At 36.0% G+C, this 22,770-nt stretch overlaps 1 protein-coding gene across 2 annotated transcripts in view; it reads left to right on the plus strand.

The window, feature by feature from the left end:
* The first annotated feature begins 213 nt into the window (after window positions 1-213).
* The window catches only part of LOC132142199 (zinc finger CCHC domain-containing protein 7-like), a 44,724-nt gene continuing 22,167 nt past the window's right edge, over window positions 214-22,770 (plus strand). The window contains exons 1-2 of one of the 2 annotated variants that reach the window (XM_059551871.1): window positions 214-332; window positions 943-1,490. In XM_059551871.1, coding sequence (XP_059407854.1) covers window positions 956-1,490 — 535 coding nt within the window. In that variant the 5' untranslated portion in view covers window positions 214-332; window positions 943-955. Of the gene's footprint in view, window positions 333-526; window positions 779-942; window positions 1,491-22,770 lie in introns of those variants that run through there. The other variant, XM_059551870.1, reaches the window with a different exon arrangement.

The following is a 22,770-nucleotide window of genomic DNA, read 5'->3' on the forward strand; positions in this document are numbered from 1 at the left end:
AGGAATACCAGTTATTTTTGACCATGTAGTAGGACTGCACAATAAATTGAATTTCTAATAGTAGCTACCAACTTGGCTCTTTTATGCTTATTATAAGGACAGCTAGGCTTTATTAAGTAAGAACAGTGCATGCATTCTCAAATCCTCCCCCATTCACAAGTATGGTAATAATTTAAACAATCCCCAGATTCAGAGTCACCAATCTTCAGTAATGTGAGCGCTAAATATAGCGCTTTCCCCACAGGGTTGGAGGTTAGTTGGCCAACCATTTATTTTTCCTGCGGAGTCCGGAAGTGGGTGTCCCCGTGAAGCAAATCGGAGTTTATAAACAGGTCAGCTTTATATTCATTCTCGTTGAAAACGCTATGAAACGTGTCATATGCTGTAGCCGAGGTTACAGATGTTTAAAACACAGCCGTGCGTGTTTATTAGCAATACGTAATCATACGCCGGCGTCACACACGTGGGTCATTCAGCAGCAATCGATAGCACTGAAGCTAACACATGCTCATCACATAATATGTTGGTCTTAATTGATTTTAAGCTATAAGAGTACAAAGGGTTATTCACTCATTGGATTTGTACAGATATGTATTATTTGTGAACACCTTAGGTTTCTTGTTTTTCCTGGATTCCTTAGGTTATACCCTTCTGGTATAGTGTCCATGTGCTGGTGTTTATGTGTTACATCTGCTCAGTTTGAAATGTTTGGAATCGTTTTCATGGATTTGACCAGGAATATCTCCTTCTATGTTTCCTACTGTCAAGCTGGCTAAATGTAAACAATGTTCATACATACTGAATATAGTATGTGCTTTTGAGACATACAGAAGAGACATTGGTCTGGCTTCAGTGTCATCAGAAGAAGGAAACTGTGTTTTATGTTCATGTCATTGCTGTTGACTCTTGATGATATTTATGCCTGGGCTGCTCTGTGTCTAGGGCTCTCCTTGAGATGTTCTCCGGGGATCAGGAGCAGGATGACTATGAGGACGAGCTGTATGGGGATGATGCAGACTCCAGTTTGTCTGACGCTGACAGTGAACTGGAGTTTCGGCTTTATTCCCAGCTGCACTACAGCGCTGAGATCCAGGAGGACCGAGAGGACTCGAGACCACGGACTCAGACTCCTCCTGCTCCACCTGTAGATGTTATTGTGATTGACTCTGGCACAGATGATATCACAGTGTCAGACAACACCGAGGAAGATGACAGCATCTGCGCTAAGAAAAGTCAATCGTCCAAACGCTGGAACGGGAAGTTACTTTCAGCCGGTCTACCTCAAGTTCAAGCAGGAACGAGTTCCTCGGATGATATCGTGGTGTTGGATTCTGATTCAGACGACAGCTCTTCTGAATCTGTACATGCTTCTATAGAGGATCTGGATTCGGATTCAGATTCGGACTCGGATGGACTGGAGAACTGGATGATTCTGGGCCGGGACAAACAGGATGAGGATCAGAGCATCCAGCTCAACCTCTCTTTACCAGGTAAGGATTTTACCATATTCTAGTGTTATTTTTATAATAGTGCACTCAAGTAGTTTTTTGCCTAATTAAGGGTTTACACACCCGCAGACAAAAGAAATGGCTAAACCTGTACATTAAAATAGACTCAGAAACATTATTAAACATTATTCTAGAGATTTAGTAATTTAATTTTGATTATTTTTTTTCTTTTTACATTTTAGACTTTATTTCTTATGATGTGATTTTATATCTCACAGTGTGACTGTATAGGTCTAAATTGCAACCACAAATAACTATTGTAGATGGAAATGTAAACAAAAACTTAATGATTGCACCTTAAAGGGATAGTTCACACAAAAATGAAAATTATTCATTATTTTCTGTTATTATTTACATTATTTATGTATGAATATATATATATATATATATATATATATATATATATATATATATTTCCATATTTCCTGGGTGGTGCTTGTACACATCTGAATCATGCTGTGCACAAAAACATGTTAAATGTTTACCTGTAAGGAAATTAGTTTTTTATTTTATTTTTTTATTTATGGGTTTGCAGGCCAGAGCACCTGTGGTCTCCATTTAATGTAATGTTAATGTAAGCACAAATGTGTGTTCATCCCTAAAGCACTGAACCGTATGTGCATCATAATCACTGAATCTGATGTCTCATCCTCATGTATTTGTTGTAAAGTTACTGTGTTGGTCAAAATGACTAGGTGTGTACGTGAGCACATGCATCTTGCTTTACGTGAGAAAAGTTAATTTGCATGCACGTGAGAACATGCAGGAAAAGCAACGAGGGAATATTTCTGTGTATGTAGAGGAAAAAACAAACAAAACATAACAAACCTCCTGTCAGAGAGCATGAGCGAGGGAGAGAGGGACTTTAATTATGGATGAATAAAAATGTCTTTGCAAATCTCTCCAGATCTACACATTTGGTAAACCTGCAAAGCTCAGCAAAGCAGCAAACGTCTCTCTCTCTCTCGGTTTCTTTTTTTCTTTCCTCTCTTCTCTTTTTCTTCAATCCTGCTTGAATGTGTTGTCCTCATTTCCATTTGGAGACTCCTTCCTGTTCCTATTATTCATTATCTACTCTTTTCTTCTTCTCTTTCTTTTCCCTTCAAATACTGAGGGTTCCATTGTGTCTCTCCTCCCTCTTTCCCTCCATCCATCCATCCTTCTCTTGCTCTCTCTGGCTTATTTGAATGGTGACTGTGGAGGAGACTGTGGGCCTGTATTTCTGCTCTGTCGCTCATGCCTCTCACTCTCTTCTCTTGCCCTGGCCTGCTTTTGTTACCCAGAGAGGTTCAATGGAGGATGAGAGAGAGAGGAGGGGTACAGAGGGATAAACAGGGGAGAGAGGGAGGAATGGGGCTGCTCTCTGTCTCTCTCTTTCTCTTCGGTGTCTCTGATCTCTGAGGCTTGACACCGCACTCCAGAACATGTGGGTCACAGAAGGGAGGAAGCGGCTGGAGAGGTTGTGTCGGCCTGGACACTCACATGTATAAAAGCCAGGTTTCCGTGTCAAGGTTAACTGTAGCAGAGCAGGACAAAAGGTGCTCGGTGAGGTAGGAGTGTAGGTGCATTGATTGGAGTTTAGAAAAAAACTCCTACCATCATGATTTTAGTATTATTTTTAAACCAAATCCATTGTCAGAGTGAGTCCTTTCTGATAATTTTGTCCTGGGCCCCACAAAATCAGTTAAAATCAGTTTTTTTATATTTGAAAAAAATGATATATTTTAAAATTGAAATGATTTTTGTGATGCCAAGGCTGAATTTTCAGCATCATTCCTCCAGTCTTCAGTGTCACATGATCTTTCAGAAATAATTCTGATATACCGATTTGCTGCTTAAGAAACATCAATGTTGAAAACAGTTGTTCTGCCTAAAATTGTTATTTATTTATTTATTTATTTATTTATTTTTAAGAATATTTTGATTAACGTTCAAAAGAACAACATTTATTTAAAACCAAAATCTTTTGTAACATTACAACATCATAAATGTCGCTATTGATCAATTTAATGCATCTTTGCTGAACACAAATATTAATATCTTTAAATAAATATATAAAATAACATTCAAATGCAATGTTAGTCTCTTTGGATGCAAGCATGTCAAATACATAAATGTAAACAGGCTTATGTTTGACTAATTTGAGATTATTAGCACTGTACTAACTTTAATATAAATAATAGTTCCCATTTGAGACATTTTCAAAATGAAAAATTTCAATAAATATTTTAATAAAAAATTGGAAATTTCAAAATTTGAATTTTGAATGAATATTCAATATTTTTGTGTGCAATTCATTTGCTTTAAAATGAAGTACTATACATTTATCAGATCATATACAATCTATATTATGATACAAAATATTGTGTATATGAGCATAGCATTAGCCTTATGCCTTTAAAATACACAGTGCACAACTAAGTCATGAATAAGGGGCCTAAAATGCTCAGAAGGAACATGTAAGTGTATATACGTGAAGTGAGCCTGAATCAAAAATACCAATAAAACACAGTATTGCATTCACATTTTTATTTGTGAGCATGTCTTTCGCTGTCATGGCTATGTGTTTGTGTTTAGTAAGATTGTGTTTGTGATGGACTAGTAAAAAGCTTTAGACAGCGCTGACTAATTTCATCTGAGCACACAGCTCTCGCACAAATCCAATTCTCTTCAGTCTCAAGTATGTGATGTCAGCCGAGCAACATACAGTCGTATTGCGATGCATGCACACTAAAATCCAATTCTCTACAGCTGTCAGTGTTGCTGATACTATATAGTAACAGATACACATGTTGTCAGATTGATTTGAAGAACAGTAGACACTTAAAAGCTAAAAAAGATCCCAGAGAATGACTATTTTTGTGTGCACACAAGTGTTGATAATCAATTGAAGGTTACACAAAAACACCCCCCAAATCCCTCCCAACTATCCTATTTGTCCAGTGCGCACACAGGTTGTGTCTCTGAATCTGTCTGACTTTAGGATGGAGGGGGCCCTTGGACCCCACTCAAAAGAACAGACAAGAAAAATGAGAGCCTCCACAAAAAAAAAAAAAGGTGGGGGCTCTAAACTCACATTAGAGTTGTTGAGCCTTCTTCAGTTGTCAGACTTTCTTTTTTCTTCCCCCTTTGTGCCTCTTTAATTTCCCTTTCCCCCTTTCTATCTTTTTTTCCCCAGTGTTTTTTCCCTCCCATTTTTAGTTCTGTCTGGTTTTTCGCCCTGTGAACGCCAAACTTTGTCATTAGGCTGGACTAAAGCAGTGGCAGCAGATGGGCGTTAGTGTAAGCTGAATGCTTGGGTGTTTGTCTTTGAGTGTGTGTGAGATACTGCAGGGCATATGCAAAGGTAAGGCTTAAGATATCCGATTCCCTCTTTTTAGGCTTTTTAGGTTACGAAATGGCATTACAGCTTATTTAGCGTCATCGTAGTTGGGGATCGTTCTATTTTTCGCTCTCTTTTTGGTCTTTTGTGACTCGACTGCTATCATCACTGTAGTGAATGTGGCCTTGTCACTCATTGGTTGTAGTTTTTCTCTTGCCGTCATCGCCTGGTTCTCTCTCCATCTCCCTTGTTTCCTTGTTTTTTTCTCTCTCACTATGTTTAATGAGGCCACACCCAGACTTGATAACTGACAGCTGTCAATCACCTTTGGTTTTCTTTCCCTCGCACTTTGACTTTTCTTATAATCTACACAAATGTTTGTATTTGCACCATTTAGAAGCTATTTTATATTAAGCCTGTTTATTTTAATGAATAAAACTACATAATTTTGGCACCCATTTGGCAAAAAAGGTTGAGTTTATTTGATCAGAGATTCAGTAAAAAAACGTTATTTTGTGAAATATTATCCAAAATTGAACTTTCAATTTTAATATATATTTCAAAATGTAATTCATACCTATTGTGGCAAAGCCATTCCTGCGGTCTTCAGTGTCACATGATGCTTCAGCAACCATTCTAATATGCTAATGTTTAATATTATTATCAATGCTGAAAACAATTGTGCCGGCCAATATTTTTGTTGGTTCTTTGATGAATAGAAAGTTTGAAAGAACCAAATTTCTAGCTATATAAAATATCAACATAAAAGTCATGATCGAATGTTTTATCAATGTAATGCATTCTTGCTGAATAAATGTAATGGTTAAAACAATAAATAAATAAATACTCACCCGGTACTAACGTGGTAGTGTACATATATACAATATATATCGTTTATATTTACAGTTTTTATATTACTCGCTTTGAGAGAGCAAAAGAGATTCCTACAACATCGATTTGAGATTATAATGGAAATGGGATAATATTGGAAAAGATTATATATAGTGTAATATTGATGTAAAAATGTGTGCATTTTTAACATTTCTTTTAGATTTTAAAGAGAACAGTTCAGTTCAACAGGAATTTCGCATTCAGTTTGAGTAGAATAAATAAATGGTTTTAAAGTCAAGATTTTGTTGGAATACTAAACCGTATAGTTTGTGTGTCTTTGTGTAAATTCCTACATATTTATGCTGTATACCCATTTTTTGAACACACTGAACTGTGTGTATTGAGAGGTGATTGAAGGTAAGGTGTAAGTGAATATGAATGTGGTTGTTTTGAATCTGCAGTCAATAGCAGAGTAGAAGTGCATCATTATGGAGGATTTATGAAGACTGCATAGTGCTGCATGCTTCTAGCAGCTGTGTGTGTGTGTGTGTGTGGCAGCTGTGTGAGGTGATATGTGTCTGTAGTCTGTAGTGTGTGAGATTGGAGGGCTTTTGCGGTGTACATTTGTGTAAGACAAGTGGTGCTGGTGTGTGGCATCAGCTCTTATCTGGGCACAGCAGTGCCACTTCAGCTGAAACACCACACCCATTTCTCCACACGGTGTGTTTGAACAGACACCATATTCTCACAAAAAAACACACAGATCCGACATTAAATCACAGCGCCAGGCTATATATATATTTGAGAAGATATTCATTGATTGCATTTTATTGTACAAATATTTTACATCATATTTTTATTGTAAATGCATGTTAAATATCATTATATTGAAATATATATAATAACATAATATTATGAAATATTCCCTATTGGCTTTTATAGGAAATAACCAAATTCTGTAAAATATAGATACATGATGTGTTTTAATTTTAAATATTGGTATTGAATTGCTTCTGCCTATTCAGAATGTTAAATATTTATTGCTTTCTGTTGTATCCTACATCATCAAGCCTTTCAATTTAGATGCAAATTATTTTTGAGTTCATATGTTTTCACCTAATTATGCATGTTTATCGAATTCTTTTTCTGTGCGCACACAAACTCTAGTGTATAATTCCCAAAGTATCGTTACAATCTAGTGATTATTGACTCTAATTGGATTCACCTGTTTTCAAAGACAAACGAACCAGCTCCTATATTGATTATAAAGAACAGTATATGTTTTTTTAAGGCATATCTCAATAGAAATAGCTATCGATTTGTCTTTATGTAGAGCCTAAATTCAAGAACATAAGCTATTGCAATTCATTATTATTTATTTATTTGTACAAAGACTATAATACTGTTGATTTATCAGTCAGCATCCTTAACAAAAACATTCAAATTATCAGTGCATCCCTGTGGTCAGATGTGATCAGTTTATTATTGTAAGCTGTTAATTACACACCCCCCCCCCCCACACACACACATAAAAAAAAAATAAAAAATTCAGGACGGTTCTCTTGATCAAAAAAGTAGTGGCTGAGCTTTGGCCTTAAATCGAGAGATTTATCATTAAACTTTTCCAAGAGATTTTTCATTGGGTCGACAATCCGGCTTCTCTGAGAAAAGCACATTGTAGTCAGCTCTTTCTTCACGAATGGCCGATGAACTGCGCTTCGAGTGTGGTCAGTGTAATCCTGTTTGAAAGGTCTGCATGTGTTCCTGGTTAGACGTCTGGCGTTTTGGGTGGGCTCTGCATGGGACAGCAGGTATCCTTAATCATGTTACAGGGTGTGGGGTGTAGTTTTGAGAAGGGGTTAGCTGGCAAGCTCCCATCCCAATTTCATACTAAACGGTCACACACCAGGTTTGATTAGAGAAGGCAAGCCTGAGGAACCCAGCCCTGCTCCATTGTCATAGTTTCTCTCATTGGTGCTTTTAAACCGTCTGAGCACAGTTATTTTGTTGGAAAAATTATTTACTCCATTTTCTGTGAGTTTTACGCATAAACGAATAAGAATTTTGATTATGGTAACCTGTGTGATAACAATCAGCTTTTTTGATCCCACATTGGTCCTATACACTTGAACTTATTTTCAAAATAAAACAGTTTTGTATTTATTATGTCACATGCATTTTTCACTTTGTGATATTATAAATGTTCTGTTTTTGTTCAAAAACTCAATGCCTTAATGAAGTTATCCGGATATATTTATTAATATGTTTTGTAATCATTTGTAGAATATTCTCCCAGAGTGTGTTAAATCTGAATGTTGTGTCTGTTCCTCTGTGATTATCTTCACCTCACAACGATACAGCGTTGTCCCGGAAAACCTCAAGTCCAACATCTGTGTTTGTTTTCGCAGGTGCTCATTTGGTTTGATGCGAACGTTTTTTCAATATAGAATATTTGTGTGGGCTGTTTTCAGACAAAGTGTAGTGGAAAAAGTCCCCCACCCAACAGCTTCTGATGTTAATTCCACACTGAATATATTTGTTTTTCACAGAATTATTTAAATGCGATGACAAGCTGGTGCTCGGAAAACAGAAAATGCATATTTTGTTTTTTTTTCTTAAGAAGAGGAATTGAGACCATGTAAATTCATATTTGGCTTTGAGTGTCCAGAGGGTTTTGAAAGCACTTGTCACTGTAACATACTTTCTGTATGATGACAAAAATGCTGAAATTAGTTATGTAGGGAATATAGAATGAATATAAAGGCTAGGGGTATTATTTATTCACATTCAGAATAATATTGTAATTTATGCTAAACCCGATTTAAGTGTAATCGAAGCCGGAATATTATGTTTAAAAATTCCTCTCCTGTGGATATTAGACTTTGCTCTTGTATTTTATAGTGTGGCTTGATTTTATCCTTCTGCAGGACTGGTCACTGGTGAGGGGGGAAAGGTAATTGCAATTACCAATAAGATTCATTATAATTAAGCAGTCATTTAATTTTAAACCAAATTATTGCCTCAGCAAAAGAGGACGGGGTGCCCCAGTGAGACCTGATTAATTTTTTTCTCTCCCTTTCAGCGCAACTGTAACTTTTAAATCAGTCTGTCTCTTCGGGTGGGGTGTTTGGGTAAGGGGTATTTATTAAAACTGAGCCAATATGATGATCGCCTAACTGTTTGGGGTTTTATTAGACTGTGGACTAATAGATTATACATTATTAATATCATTTCATTAGAGTGGTGCAAAATGAAGCGGGAAAATTCTGCTTGTTCTGCATCTTGTGGCCTCTTTATTTAAGCCGGTCGTATTCCAAAAGGTTACGTCCAAAAAAACTGACGTTGTTATTAAACCACTTACAAACAGCTCAAGTATAAAACAACTACTATACATGCATAGCATCCGATCTCCGTAAAACTGCATGTATATAACCGATTTTTAAGAGAAATCTGATTTTATGTGCCATATTAAACGTGCAGAAGTAGGTAAAACTTTATCTTAATATTTCCTGATTACTACTATAATACTAACAGTAAATGTTGCATAATCATAGGCAACTAACACTAAACCTGTAAAATAATATTACTAAGTACTTATTTATGTAAATACTTTGTAATAAATACACATTTAAATAAAGTGTAACCCAAAAGTAATTAGCTACCACACTCATCTCTAGTGCCACTTATGAAAAGAAATAAAGGAAATACAAATTCTCAGTATTACATTCCAAATGCATCAGATTGATATTCACTTGTTCCAAAAATTCTGAAACTATACAAATGTTACAATAAAAAGCAAGTCACATGTGTGGTATTTATATTTTATCTTTACAGGCATACTGCCTTGTTTGCCTCATTTATTTCTCTTTGCGTCTGACTGTACTGATGTCTACTTGAGTGCTGAGGTATGTTTATGTTGTGTGTGTGTGTGTGTGTGTGTGCGTGTGTGTGTGTGTGTGTGTATGTGTGTGTGAAAAATGTAATGCCGGTCGGTCTGTGTTTCAGTGATACTAATCTCTCAAGCCTTCTTAACTCCCTCAGGGACCTTCCGGAAAACGCCACCTCACTATTATTAGGGTCTCTTTTGCATATTGAGTGAGCTGCTCTCAATTGTGTGTGTGTGTGTGTGTGTGAGGGAGAGTGAAAGTGCAGCAGTGTGCATTAAGAGTTTTCCTTTTTGTTGCTGCAACTGTTAAACGAAACTTTTGACATCAAATACAACTACATGACTACTTTACTCCTCTGGTACGATTGCTTTGAGGCAGAAAGAAGGACATAAAGAAAGAAACAACATTAGTCATTAATTAATTAACTCTCATAAGAAACTGTAATATTAAGTTATTATTTTTAGTATTACTATAATAAATTCAGGTAAAGCCATTAATGTCACCTGTATTGTTATTGTTACAGTTTTTTTAATTTTATTATTTTTTATATAATTTTAAATAAATTATTATTTTTATTATTATTCTAAATAAATATATATATATATAATTTTTTTTATTCAGATGGTATTAGGCATTTATTAATGCTCTCTTTAGATTATATGAAAATATATGTTTGCAGAGCTGTAATGAATTGTAATCAGTTACTGATTACAGATTACATGAAAATAATTGTAATCAGTAATATAATATCTTAGATTACACATTTTTGGTAACGTAATCTGATTACTTTTGGATTACATTTAGATTACATTTGTGCTAACCCTTATTTGATATCACATATATTCAGTTAGCTTAATCTTGTACTTTTTTTGAAAATATATTTAAAAATATATATATTTAATTCACCAAAAAAGAGCCAAAATAGCTTCTTGTGTCTTTACACATACTTGTGTCTTTAATCAAAAAAAAGAAAAAGAAAAAAACACTAGAAGTGAATATGACTGTATCAATGAAAAACATCAAACAATAGCTACATTGCAAACATGAATTTTGAAAAAGACTAAACTCGCACAGCAATGACATTTCTATCCATCTCAAACCATTTTAAGTGCATAGTAACAATGAAAAAAAGACAAAAAATAACAGCATTACAAAAATGAATATTAAAGAGGATGAAACTCAAAGCAATAACATTGCTAATACAGGGCTTGACATTAAGCTTTTACATGAGCTTGTCATGTAAAAAGTAAAAAAATAATACACTTGTCTGAGTAAAAAAGTTACTTGTCCGGGGAAAAAAAGTTTTTTTTTTTTTTTGGCACAAATGTAATATATTCTGAAGCAGTCTCATCAGTGCTCTATCAGGTATTATTTTAATCAACATATTTTTTATATTTGCCTTAAATTGATTGCTGTTACACTTTTTAACTTTATAAAGGGAAATATTTTCCTAAACTGATTAAATGTAGATGTTTACATTTATGTTGAATTCTTACATGTGATCAATAGGCTACATTAAATAAGAATAATAAGACATTATGGTTGCTATTATTGAAATGAAAACTGTCAACAAACTCCATCTGTCCAAATGCATAAATAATGTTATTAGATTGTTTTACTTTTTTGACATACAAAATATGAAATGTTGGAAAAATGCAATGATATTTTTAAATATGATATTAAACCACCAGTAGTGGTCTCATTAGTCTTAATGAGTGAATCATTGATTCAACCGATTCGTTTAAACGGCTGATTCATTCAACAAATGAAGCAAGTAACCGGCTCACTGAATCTTTGACTCGTTTAAAAAGTGAATAATTTAGTAACGAAAGACTTGTGTGTTGCTTGGGGATGCGGGACTGTTCTGCTGTTGCTTTGCTTATAGTTATTTTTGTTTGAAATGAAGTAAAAACGACCCACAATGTCTCTAAAATGTAAGTCAGTTAACATTACTTGTTTATTTAACTGAAGATGTATAAAATCAATATCACATTTGCAATTGAGCTGAAAGTCGGGAAAACATCACTCCTGGTCGTGTGATGTTGCACATATTATACAGAATATTTATATTTTTTTCTACCACAGTATGTTTGTTCATGTTTGTTTCTTTGTGTGTGCGGCTGCGCCTTATAGTGTTGATTTCTCCGTGAGTCAGACAGACTGCACGAGCCTCAACTGATGCGACCTTGATACTGTCAATATATTATCCGTTATTAGTCACCGTTTACACTGAAAATAATAAAATCAGAATCATTCTCGACAAATTTTGCTGCCCTAGTTATTGTTTGTTATAAAATTTTTGATCAGGTTACTTGTCCGTTCGGGCAAGTACAATTCGCTTTCACTTCAAAATCCACTTGTTCCGGACAAGCGCTAATGTCGAGCCCTGGCTAACATATAAAGACCATTTCCAGGTCAAATATTTCATCTCAAAACACTTGAAGTGCACAATGAAGAAAAATCTACAAAATACACGTTCCCCTCCATTTTCCATTGTTGCTGATTTCTTCTGAGCGCAATTCTGACACCCCTCCCCGTCTCTGCCGGAAAAACTCTTAAGAATCACGAACGTATATAAGTGGCAGGTTTATAAGGAAAAAATATAAAAGTAAAAAAAAAGAAACTTAGGAGAATCAGTGAATTGTGAACGACTTATTACCATTGTGCAAATAATATGTAATCATGTAATCCATAAAAAAGTAACTGTAGTCTGATTAAGAGTGTTTTAAAAAGTAGTTTACTCTAATTACAAGTAGCCGACTTGAGTTTTGGAATCTGATTACGTAATCCCGAATACATGTAATCCGTTACTACCCAGCTCTGTATGTATGGTATTGGTCGTCTATTAATGCTCTCTTTAAGAATTTTGCTTTTTTTTTGCTTTTAATATATGATATTGATAATTTAATAGCGCTCCATTAAGAAACCATATTTACTATAGTTCTTTTATTGTAACTATTGAGTTAACTGATTTTAGTAAATCCTGGTTAATCCAAGAATTGCTTCATAGTACTGGTTATCACGGTTGATCTTACTTTTTAATTTTGTGTTCATTTGTTAATGTTTTTATTTATATTTTATTCATTTATATATGTAAAATGTTCAATTAGTGACTATATAGAATTTTTAATATGTGCTTTAGTTCAGGGTCTGTTTTAGGTTATTCTTATGAGCATGTCAAAGCATGAATTCCCTTACAATAATTTTTGGTCACTATGAAATGGGGGTACTTACTGTACTAACATTATGTATTGAACCTCAAAAATGCTTGCTATAGCATATATCCACTAGATTTGTTTCATATTGTGAATGATTTTAAAATGATTTATCACTCTGTCCTCATAGATTTCCGTATTTCATGCAATAATAAAAAAAAAACCATAACAAATAATCCTCTGACATGCAGAAATAATGAAACCCGCTTTCATCCGCTGGGATTTCCACTGGGATCGTAACTCATAATGACATGGAGATGTAAAGCTTTGAGTTTCTTCTGCTATCTACGGCCCAAACACACCGTTGGTTTCGCTGTGAGCTGTGAATCTGGCTGTGTAGATTTTGACTTCATTGGTAGAATGAGGTTGATATGTTTACGGAAGCCATTTTTCTCATATCATTCCACCTTTTCTTCAATTTACTGTCACTGCGATTGCTGCATACGCCAGACATATTGATGGTTTATCTTTCCACTAAATTCCAATAATGGTTTTGCTAGCTGTCATACTCATCAAATAATATCACATTTTTATTGTCAGAACATTATTGAAGAAGGTGTAAAAAAAATGATCCTGAAGCTCTATGGATTCTATGCGACAGCTGAAGCATAGAAGCAAGTTTATTTAATTGTTTATTTATTTTTTATTTTTTTTATAGTTCCTTCATAGTACAGTAGCCCCTGGTATAAGCAAGAGTGCAGACTCTTTGAATCATTCATTCAAACTGTTCGTCCAAAATTGCTGATTCTTTTGGAATCAAAGCAAGTGGAAGTCTTTATAAATGGATCATTCGCTAATAGGGATGGGTACCGTGAACCGGTATTTTTTTTTTGGACCGATACATAATTGGGTCGATACTGGAGTACCGATAAGCTTCAGGACAGATGGTACGGTTATCGATACTTGCGTTGTTTTATCTCTGTATACTTCAATGGTAACAACGAATTAGAAGCTGCTGCTTGACATTTCCCTTCACTGAAATATGCGGCCGATGTTTGCTCGACGTGCGTGTGATATCCAGCGCATGTACTGTGTTGCTGTGTGTTTGTGTGTGTGTGTGTTTGTGTTTGTGTGTGTGTGTGCGTGCAGTCAGTCATCACACCAAAAGTGAAACGTTTGAAAGTGTGGTCTCTCTTTCGTTACAAAACTAGCGACACCAGTGTCAGATCCAATATATGCAGTAGTGTAATAGTTAACGAAGAAGGCAACACAAGTAATATAATGAAACCTTTACTAACAAAACACAACATCTGCCTCAAGCAATGCGTTGTATTATGTCTCACGGCTCTAGTTAACACTGCAACTCGCGGTACACATTCACATCAAATGTCAGTTACAATCACGAGACACTACACTTATTTGCAATCACAAAAGTACATTATATATATGCTTATTCAGAGCGCGTCAACCCAAAGCGTTTATACACTAAAATGCCTTTCAAACAGCACCTGATTATTTAGTTATATTAGTTATTATCATCTGATTGTGCTAATACTGTCAAAAAACACAATGTTTACATATAAACACAATTAATTATGTATAAATTGAAAGTAAACAGGCAAGAGAAATGGTGCATGCATCTCTTAAAGGCACAGTACTAAACATACTGCAGCTTGTCATTAAAGGGATAATCACCCAAAAAGGTAAATTCTGTCATTATTTACTCAGTCCTGTTGTAACAAACATGTATTAATTTGTATTTATTCTTGTGTTAAACACAAAATAATATATTTTGAAGATTGTGGGTAGTCAGATCAAAACATCTTTGCATCTCAGAATAACACTGCCGTAGGGCTGGGCGATATACAAAAAAAAATGATATCTTGATATTGTCAATTTTTTTACGATATTCGATATATATCTCGATATGTTTGCATTTGCATTTAAATAATAAAAAATAAAACATGATTTTCTTTCGCCCATTTAAAAAAAAAAAAAAAAACATTTAGATTAAACAGCTAATTTAAGCAGTTAAAAAATCTAGACCAAGAGATCACTTACTGCTTTTTATTAAATGAATACATGTAGGCCTATATGTAACTGAAGCAGTGCAAATTAAGTGACAGTTACAGAAAGTGCATGCAATTCACAATTTAAACCATGCAACTGGGATAAGTATTTTCTCTAAGTTTTTAAGCTAAGAATACAAGTCTGTCAACTGTCTGTGGTTTTAAGAGAAGCTCTGTGGCATGAAACTATGTTCCTACTGACATTAAAAACCCTCTTAGATGGGGAGCTAGTTGCTGAAGCAAATAGCTATTTCTTATATATAAATATATATAAATGAATACCAAAGACTTTTGCATTCTCTCAGTCTATATTATGGAAACTGGTAAACATATCAGTGAAATTCCCCAATAGTAATTCCAAATGGCCATAGCCTATGTTTCTCTATTCAAACATCAGCGGTCGAGTAAGTGCATTTATTTTGCGATCACAAATGCAAACAATACAGTTGAGATCTCATGACAGAACACAGACCGGCTGAACGACGGTTTCATTAGATCGCTCAATTCCAGCTTGTTAGTGTTTTCAGATTATCATCGGCGGCTCTTCCGCAATGAGGAGTGAGCACGTGCGCATGGTTGCCAGATTGCTTAAAATAAGCAAACACCGGGCAGAAAATGTATCCTTGTAACAGTGGAGCTCTGATTCGGAGATTTAAACTCTTGTTATCTGGCAACCGCTATCATTACAGCTCTCGTAGTAGAGAGGCGTAGAGCAGTCAGCAGTTACAGGTTCCTTTTTTGGACATTCGGCGCGTTCTTTTGGGAAAGTATGCTTGAATTTGAAATATTCAATATTCCCGATATATTCAAATTGTACATCGTCTTCAAAATTATTCCGATATTATCGCTTATATTCGATATATCGCCCAGCCCTACACTGCCGTGTTTTGTTCCTGAATGAATCTGTTTTAGAACTAATCACTTGAGTCAATGATTAAATGATCCATTCATAAAGAACATCCCTTGCTTAATTTCTGAATGAAACAGCCATTTTGAACAAATCGTTTGAATAAATGATTCAATGAATCACTCATTAAAGGTCCCGTCCTTCATGATCTCATGTTTTAAACTTTAGTTAGTGTGTAATGTTGTTGTTGTTAGAGTATAAATAATATCTGTAAAATTCTAAAGCTCAAAGTTCAATGCCAAGCGAGATATTTTATTTAACAGAATTCGCCTACAAAAAACGACCCGTTTGGACTACATGTTAGGGCTGTGCAAAAAAATCGAATGCGATTTTCATGCGCATCTCGTCAGTAAAAACGCTCCTGTGATTATAAATTACATCTCCAGCACGTGCGTTTTTTTACTGTCTATGGTTCAGATCAGGATTGCCAGGTTTTCAAAACAAATCCTACCCACTTGCTTCTCAAAACTAGCCCAATCGCATTTCCAGGAGGGCAGCGTGTGCTAAGCTGCTGTCGAATCACAACACAGGAACCGCTGGCACAATCAGAACTCATTATGTATTTCTGAACGAGGGACTTTATAGAACAAGGAAGACATCAGCCAGTTTTTATGACAGTGAAAACAGCGGTATACAGATATGTGATTTGTTTGAAAAATACAGTTTTTTTACATGCGAAACATGAACACATGTTATATTGCACACTGTAAACGGAATCAAAGCTTCAAAAAAGCACGAAAAATGGGACCTTTAAGACAGGGATTTGATGCCACCTACTGGTTAGCTTAGTGTCATAATTATTTATCCATAATATGTGCCTAAACCAGCCAAAGTGCCAGCAAAAAAAATACACTCAGCAAAATATCATTGAATTATTGTTATCGACACAATTCCCCATATTATACAGAGATCACTATTTGTCAATACCGCACATTCCTACATTCAGACGAGAAGGTGAGTAGATCGTTTTTGGATACCACTTATAGAAGTTCGTGACTTTTGCTGCAGTCAAGGTTACATTCAGTTCAAAGCAATGTCGCAGTACTGAACGTCTTTGTGTAGGGTGCACTAAATGAGTACACGGTAACACCGCACCCTTCACAGTATTCACTGTGCTTGGCCTCCAGAGTGAGCAGGCCAAAGTGACGCTCGCTTTTGAATGGATTTGGAAGTCTATCTGTCTATTACCTTCCTACCCTCGCTCTCTTCCTCTCTCTCATTTTCCTGAAGTGCGGTGATCAATAGTGATTGGGTTGGCGCTGTTGACCAGCTTAGTGGCCCGGTGGACCAGCAGAAGGAGAAATGGAGAGTGTTTACGAGGTACTGAGCGTGACTGACTTTCCTCCTGCAAATCTCTGCATATTTATTCAGCATTAGGCCTAATCTAAAAATCTTTTTCTCAACCCCCTGCCCTGTTTTATATATATATTTTCCTCTTCTTTCTCTCTCTGTCTCTGTCATGCACCAGAGAGAGAGAGAGCGAGGGGTCCTGAATGTAATCCTTTTTGAGACTAAACCACCGTTACTCTTTGATGGCATATTTAATAGATTTTTCCCATAAAGGCTTTGCCTTAAGTGACTACAAATAGAGAGGTATTAGGGAGAGCATTAGGCATACGTTAAGGTGTATTAAAGAAACCTCCTGTTGTTAGAGCCCAGTCATGAAAATGTGTATAAATAGTACGTCAAAAACAAAAGCTTGTGGTATTGATGCGCAAAAATGGACTTTGGCATGCATATGATACGCATGTGTTTGTCGTGCACATAATATGCGGTTCTCACATGTATATGATACAACATTTGTTGGCGTGCATATGATACGCAGGTTTCATGTCAAAAAATGACATGCATCTACCCCACAACCCTAAACCCTGTCATATAAATATGCTCAGTTCAATTGCCAGATCCCTTTGGGTGTAATGGGATTTTCTGATGTATGGTGCAAGGGCACTTTAGGGTTATATATTCACACTACCTGCTAAAGCGTCTTCTCGTGGGGACAAAAAACAAAAAGCCAATTTGTTTGTTGTTCACAAGTAAAGATTAACATTCACTGTTTGTAGAAATTATCATTTTCGAATTGAAATGCCAGTACCAACGTGGTAGGGAAAGAATAATAATAACCTTTTTTTAACCAGAAAAGACTCTGAGATTAAAAATCTCTTTCACTGGAGTGACCTGGCCAAGATTAGCAGCAATACAACAAGTTTCATCACAGACTTACACAATACAAACAAACTTAAAAGACTTAAAACTATTACATTTCACTGAATTATCTTCCATTTGGCAAATTACTTCTTTAAATTGATCCAAAGACAGCAAAATTTGTTGCTTCAGTTTCAATTGAAGGTGATTTCAGTCAGACGAGGCTAAATACACAAAAGCTTTCTTACCAAATTCAGATCTAACAAATGGAACAGAGAGAGTGTAACTGATTTGAGAACTCAGAAAATATTTCTCAACAGTTTTTTGTTTTACAAGACAGCAAAGATAAGAAGGCAACATCCCAAAGATGGTTTTATAAATAATTAAGTACCAATACATTTTTCTCCTACTAGACAATGAGGACCAACCCACTCTGTTATACCAGGCACAATGATGTTATGTTGTTTATTTAATAAGATTTGGCTTTGTAGATGCCATGCATATGCTTTTGTTTTCTGTTATCTGTAGACTACAGTCATCATGTAATGCTGCTTTTGTGCACCAGATATTTCAGTGATGTAAGCAATGTTAGTTAGATTTTGAATGATGATCATTTTAACAATGCAAGTCAGTGGGAGACTTTTCAAAATTTTCTTAAGTATTTTATAAAATCCATTAATTATCCGTTTATTTAAAAAGTTTTAATGGAAACATGCCAACATCATTCCTTTCATTAAAAAGCTTAATATTATCTATTTTGTATCATCCTCTATTGATCACTTTTTCACATTCAGAAACCCCGTACTCCAATGGTTTCCAATTGTTTAAAATAATTCTCTAAGGGTTTCCATTGGAAGGGAAGAACACGATGGTGTGACATCAGGTAGGGTCTGAGGACATGCAGATTCTATCGTTATCATATTAACCGCAGGATATAGGGATGATTAAAGTGAGAGATGGATGGATGGAGAGATGAATTCGGTCCTGTCTGTCATCCTATGCAAACCATTTCATCCTTTCAGCTTAAATATGCATTAATTATCACTGTAAATTGATGTAGATATTGTGCAGTTTTGCAAAACATTTAATGATGCTACTTAAAAGCAACATCAAAAAAAAAAGCCTTCCTCTGTGAATCTGACTGCAATGGAACCAGCTTAATGAAAGTGAAAGTGAAGTGACATTCAGCCAAGTATGGTGACCCATACTCAGAATTTGTGCTCTGCATTTAACCCATCCGAAATGCACACACACAGAGCAGTGAACACACACACACTGTGAGCACACACCCGGAGCAGTGGGCAGCCATTTATGCTGCGGCGCCCGGGGAGCAGTTGGGGGTTCGATGCCTTGCTCAAGGGCACCTAAGTCATGGTATTGAAGGTGGAGAGAGAACTGTACATGCACTCCCCCACCCACAATTCCTGACAGCCCGGGACTCGAACTCACAACCTTTCGATTGGGAGTCCGACTCTCTAACCATTAGGCCACGACTTCCCCTTAAGGCCCTTAGGCCTTAAACGACTTTTAATGAATAAACAAGAGCTTGGAGTAACAAGGGAAGTCCCGATAAATGAGAATTACGATTGGAAGAATGAGCAAGAAGGAAAGAGAGGAATGCTAAGCTTTATTAATGAAACAAAATTACCTCGGTTTTATTACGGTTAAGGCCCGTTCACACCAAGCACGAGAAGAATAAAGATAACGATAAAGGTATAGTTCTAAAAATCGTTCTCGATATTAAAGAATAGCAGAGTCCACACTACAACTATAACGATAAAGGCACAGAGAAATGATATTGTTGGCATCATTTTCAGAACAGTTTTTTTTCCAGCTGATGAATGATAAAAAAAAATTGACAGCCAATCAGAATCCATCCTGCTGTAACGAGCTTGAGACGATATCACTCGCTGGTGTGGACGCTAATATTGTTATATTTATAGTTATCGTTCTTGGTGTGAAGGGGGCTTAAATCTAGACAGGTTTGTAATTTTAACTCTAAACAATTATGGTATTTGGACAGAAATGTTCATAGTTATTCGTATTAAATAATCTCTTTTAGGGCACTGAGAGAACCTACTTTTGTAATTAGACTTTATCCTACAATGTTCATAAGAAAAACAGTATTTTTATTGAAGTAGCATTTCGTTTTAATGTTCCCCGTTCAATATGCAGAAAATACCACAAATAGTTAAAATAATAAATAAACACAAAAATAAGTATGCGTTGATAATTATGCAATTACAGTGTAAGTCTGAGGGGCAAATTAACAATGTTGTCTGTCATGTTAAGGCCCTTTCACACCAGATGCGTAACGAAAAAGCGAATAGTTCGCGTGCGAATAGTTCGCGTCAAAACCATTCACATCAGCCGCGACGTGAATTTGCGATGTCTGTGACGTTCAGAGAGCTTCAACATTCCAAAATTTTCGTGCCGACAGTTGAGAAAATGGACACTTCAACATCATCATCCAGTGAAGACGATGTATATACATTCTTTTGTAAAAGAATGCAGCTCTTAAATAGTCACTAAATTTTTGTTACATATTCAAAGTAAACACGGTCTGTATTGCTATCTTTGACGATAGTGTTAGCTTTCTATCCCCTGTTGTTTTTAGCCTGCTAGCCTACACAGCACGGACTATACAACGACTAAACTATCACACAACATACTCACAGTCGTAATACCCTAGTTGGTTGGCAATGCTACGCCACACATTGTCCTTCAAATCGTTGTCCTTGTAGTTTTTATTAGATTTGTCAAACAAAACGGGATTCGCCGACACACAAGTAATCAGACGATCCGTCATTTTTGCTGTGACGTCACCTTTGTTTCCTTGTATGTGATTGGCTGAAGCCTTTTTGTCGCCTCAAAAGTAAAAAAAAATCGACATCGAAGCGAAAAAAATAAAAGTCATTTTTTCGCCTCAGCACATTCGCATTCGGTGTGAAAGCACTCATTACACAAACAGCTGATCAAAAAATAAAACAATCGCACGAAGTATTCGCGCGTCAAAATCACGTCCAGTGTGAAAGGACCTTTAGTCTTAGTTTATTATTGTTTTGTGATCACATAGTTAGTTTAGTTTCACTAGTAGCTCTATATCTGCTTGTATAACTTTGTCGGAAATAGGCAAAAGTGTCTTTCTTTTATGCTTCCTGTTTACCAGCATGGGATTTAGATCATTGTTGAAGTGTTCCTTGATGCTCCGTGTGTGGAAACGCTGCATTTGTAGCGTTTGTTTCAATGCAAACGGATATTTTTACGCTTGCTGCCTGCTGTCAGTCTGATGGAACTGAACCGCACCCAAACTCATATTTTATTCCAGGTTGTCCGAGCTGAGCAGTGCAGTCCTCCCAGAATCATCCCCCCATGGACTTTTTCCTGGATCTCTTATGGGAACAGTAGAAATAATTCCCATTGTCTTTCGTTATAATTTCAGACTGAGATATTGTTTATAATAATGCCAGCTTTATGTTTGTTAATCTAATTTGGTTATTTTTAATGCGTACGTGTGTTCGAGTGTGTCTTCTGTTCCCACTTGTTTCATATACATCCTTTATTGTTACCACCTTTCCTAAAGTCCAGTGATTGGCTATGGCAGGAAAAGAAAAAACAAATTAGAATCTTAAAGCGCTGTTATTTAATTACCCCAATGGCTATGGATTTGCTGTGTGTGTGTGTGTGAGAGAGAGACTGAAGAGGGCGATAGAAAGGGCAGGATTATTCTGCTTTTTCAATTTACAGAAGCCCCACTGCCCACACACAGCCCAGACCCATAACACACACACACACACACACACACACACACACACTTCATCAGTCCCCCCAGCCACTGAAAGATAAAACAGCATTATGGTAAATTCCACTTAATGACACATTTTTAATTTGCTGAACACGGCTGTCTCTCGCATCCCGTGTGTGTGTGTCCCGCGTTTACATTTTAGTGAGTGAGTGAATGAAGGGGAGGCCTAATTACAGTGTGGGTTGGATGGGAGGAAGAAAAGCCCTTCTCTCTTCCTATCGGTGATAAGGGAATGGGAATGTAGCCGATTAATGATGGAGTTTATCTCTTTTCGTATAATAACAATCATGAAAAGTCGATCTGCCCTTCAGCCTGATAGAAAAACACTCCCAGAGGAGAATTTTCATCAGAATGAAATTGAAGTCGCAAGCTAGTGGCTTTATTAAGCATTTCATTTTTCCTTCTCGTATGTTTGTGTATACGTCGTGGACACAGAAGGAAAACTAAAGGTTTGGAATATTAAGTCTGCTTGTTGTGTGATGGGAATGTTTCCTGGGTCATTTCTATTTAAAATCAAAAGGTGCACTTATCAGGAAATTTGAGGCTGCAAGCCAATACTTTAACAGTGCAGTCAGTGATTTATCAGTTCATGAGCCACTTTTACAAACATCAAATCATATGTGCCAGCAAAATTAAGACATTTTTAAATGCATGTTTTGGAATAGGAATAGAACATGCTGACATTGTGACACACTGGTAACTAGTAATGGCAGATTTAGTCTTCCGATACTGAAAGCTTTGTTTAAAGAATTGACCAAAACAAACCAGAAGTTTTTATTCACAGAAAATGTAGTGCTTTAAAACAAGAATGCGATTTGAGAGTTATAATGTGGAATTGATCTAATATTAATTTATGAGCCCCTTTTATATATATTTATATAGAACATGCTGACAGATTGGTGACTAGTAATGATGTTCAAATACATTCAGAAACAAGCTATACATCTGATACTGGTGCCAAAGCTGCTGCAATAGTATTTAGCATATTTAAGCATATGCATGGTGTCTCAGTGCTGTTATCATTTGTACAGCAGGGCAAGCTGGGGACACATTTCTCTGGTGGACTCTTAAAGCATGTTTGTCACAGACTAGCGCTGTGACGAGTGACTGAGCAAGACTGAGATGTGCATGTGCGCACAAG

This window comes from Carassius carassius, chromosome 6 (assembly GCF_963082965.1).
Source record: "Carassius carassius chromosome 6, fCarCar2.1, whole genome shotgun sequence".
Lineage (NCBI taxonomy): Eukaryota > Metazoa > Chordata > Actinopteri > Cypriniformes > Cyprinidae > Carassius > Carassius carassius.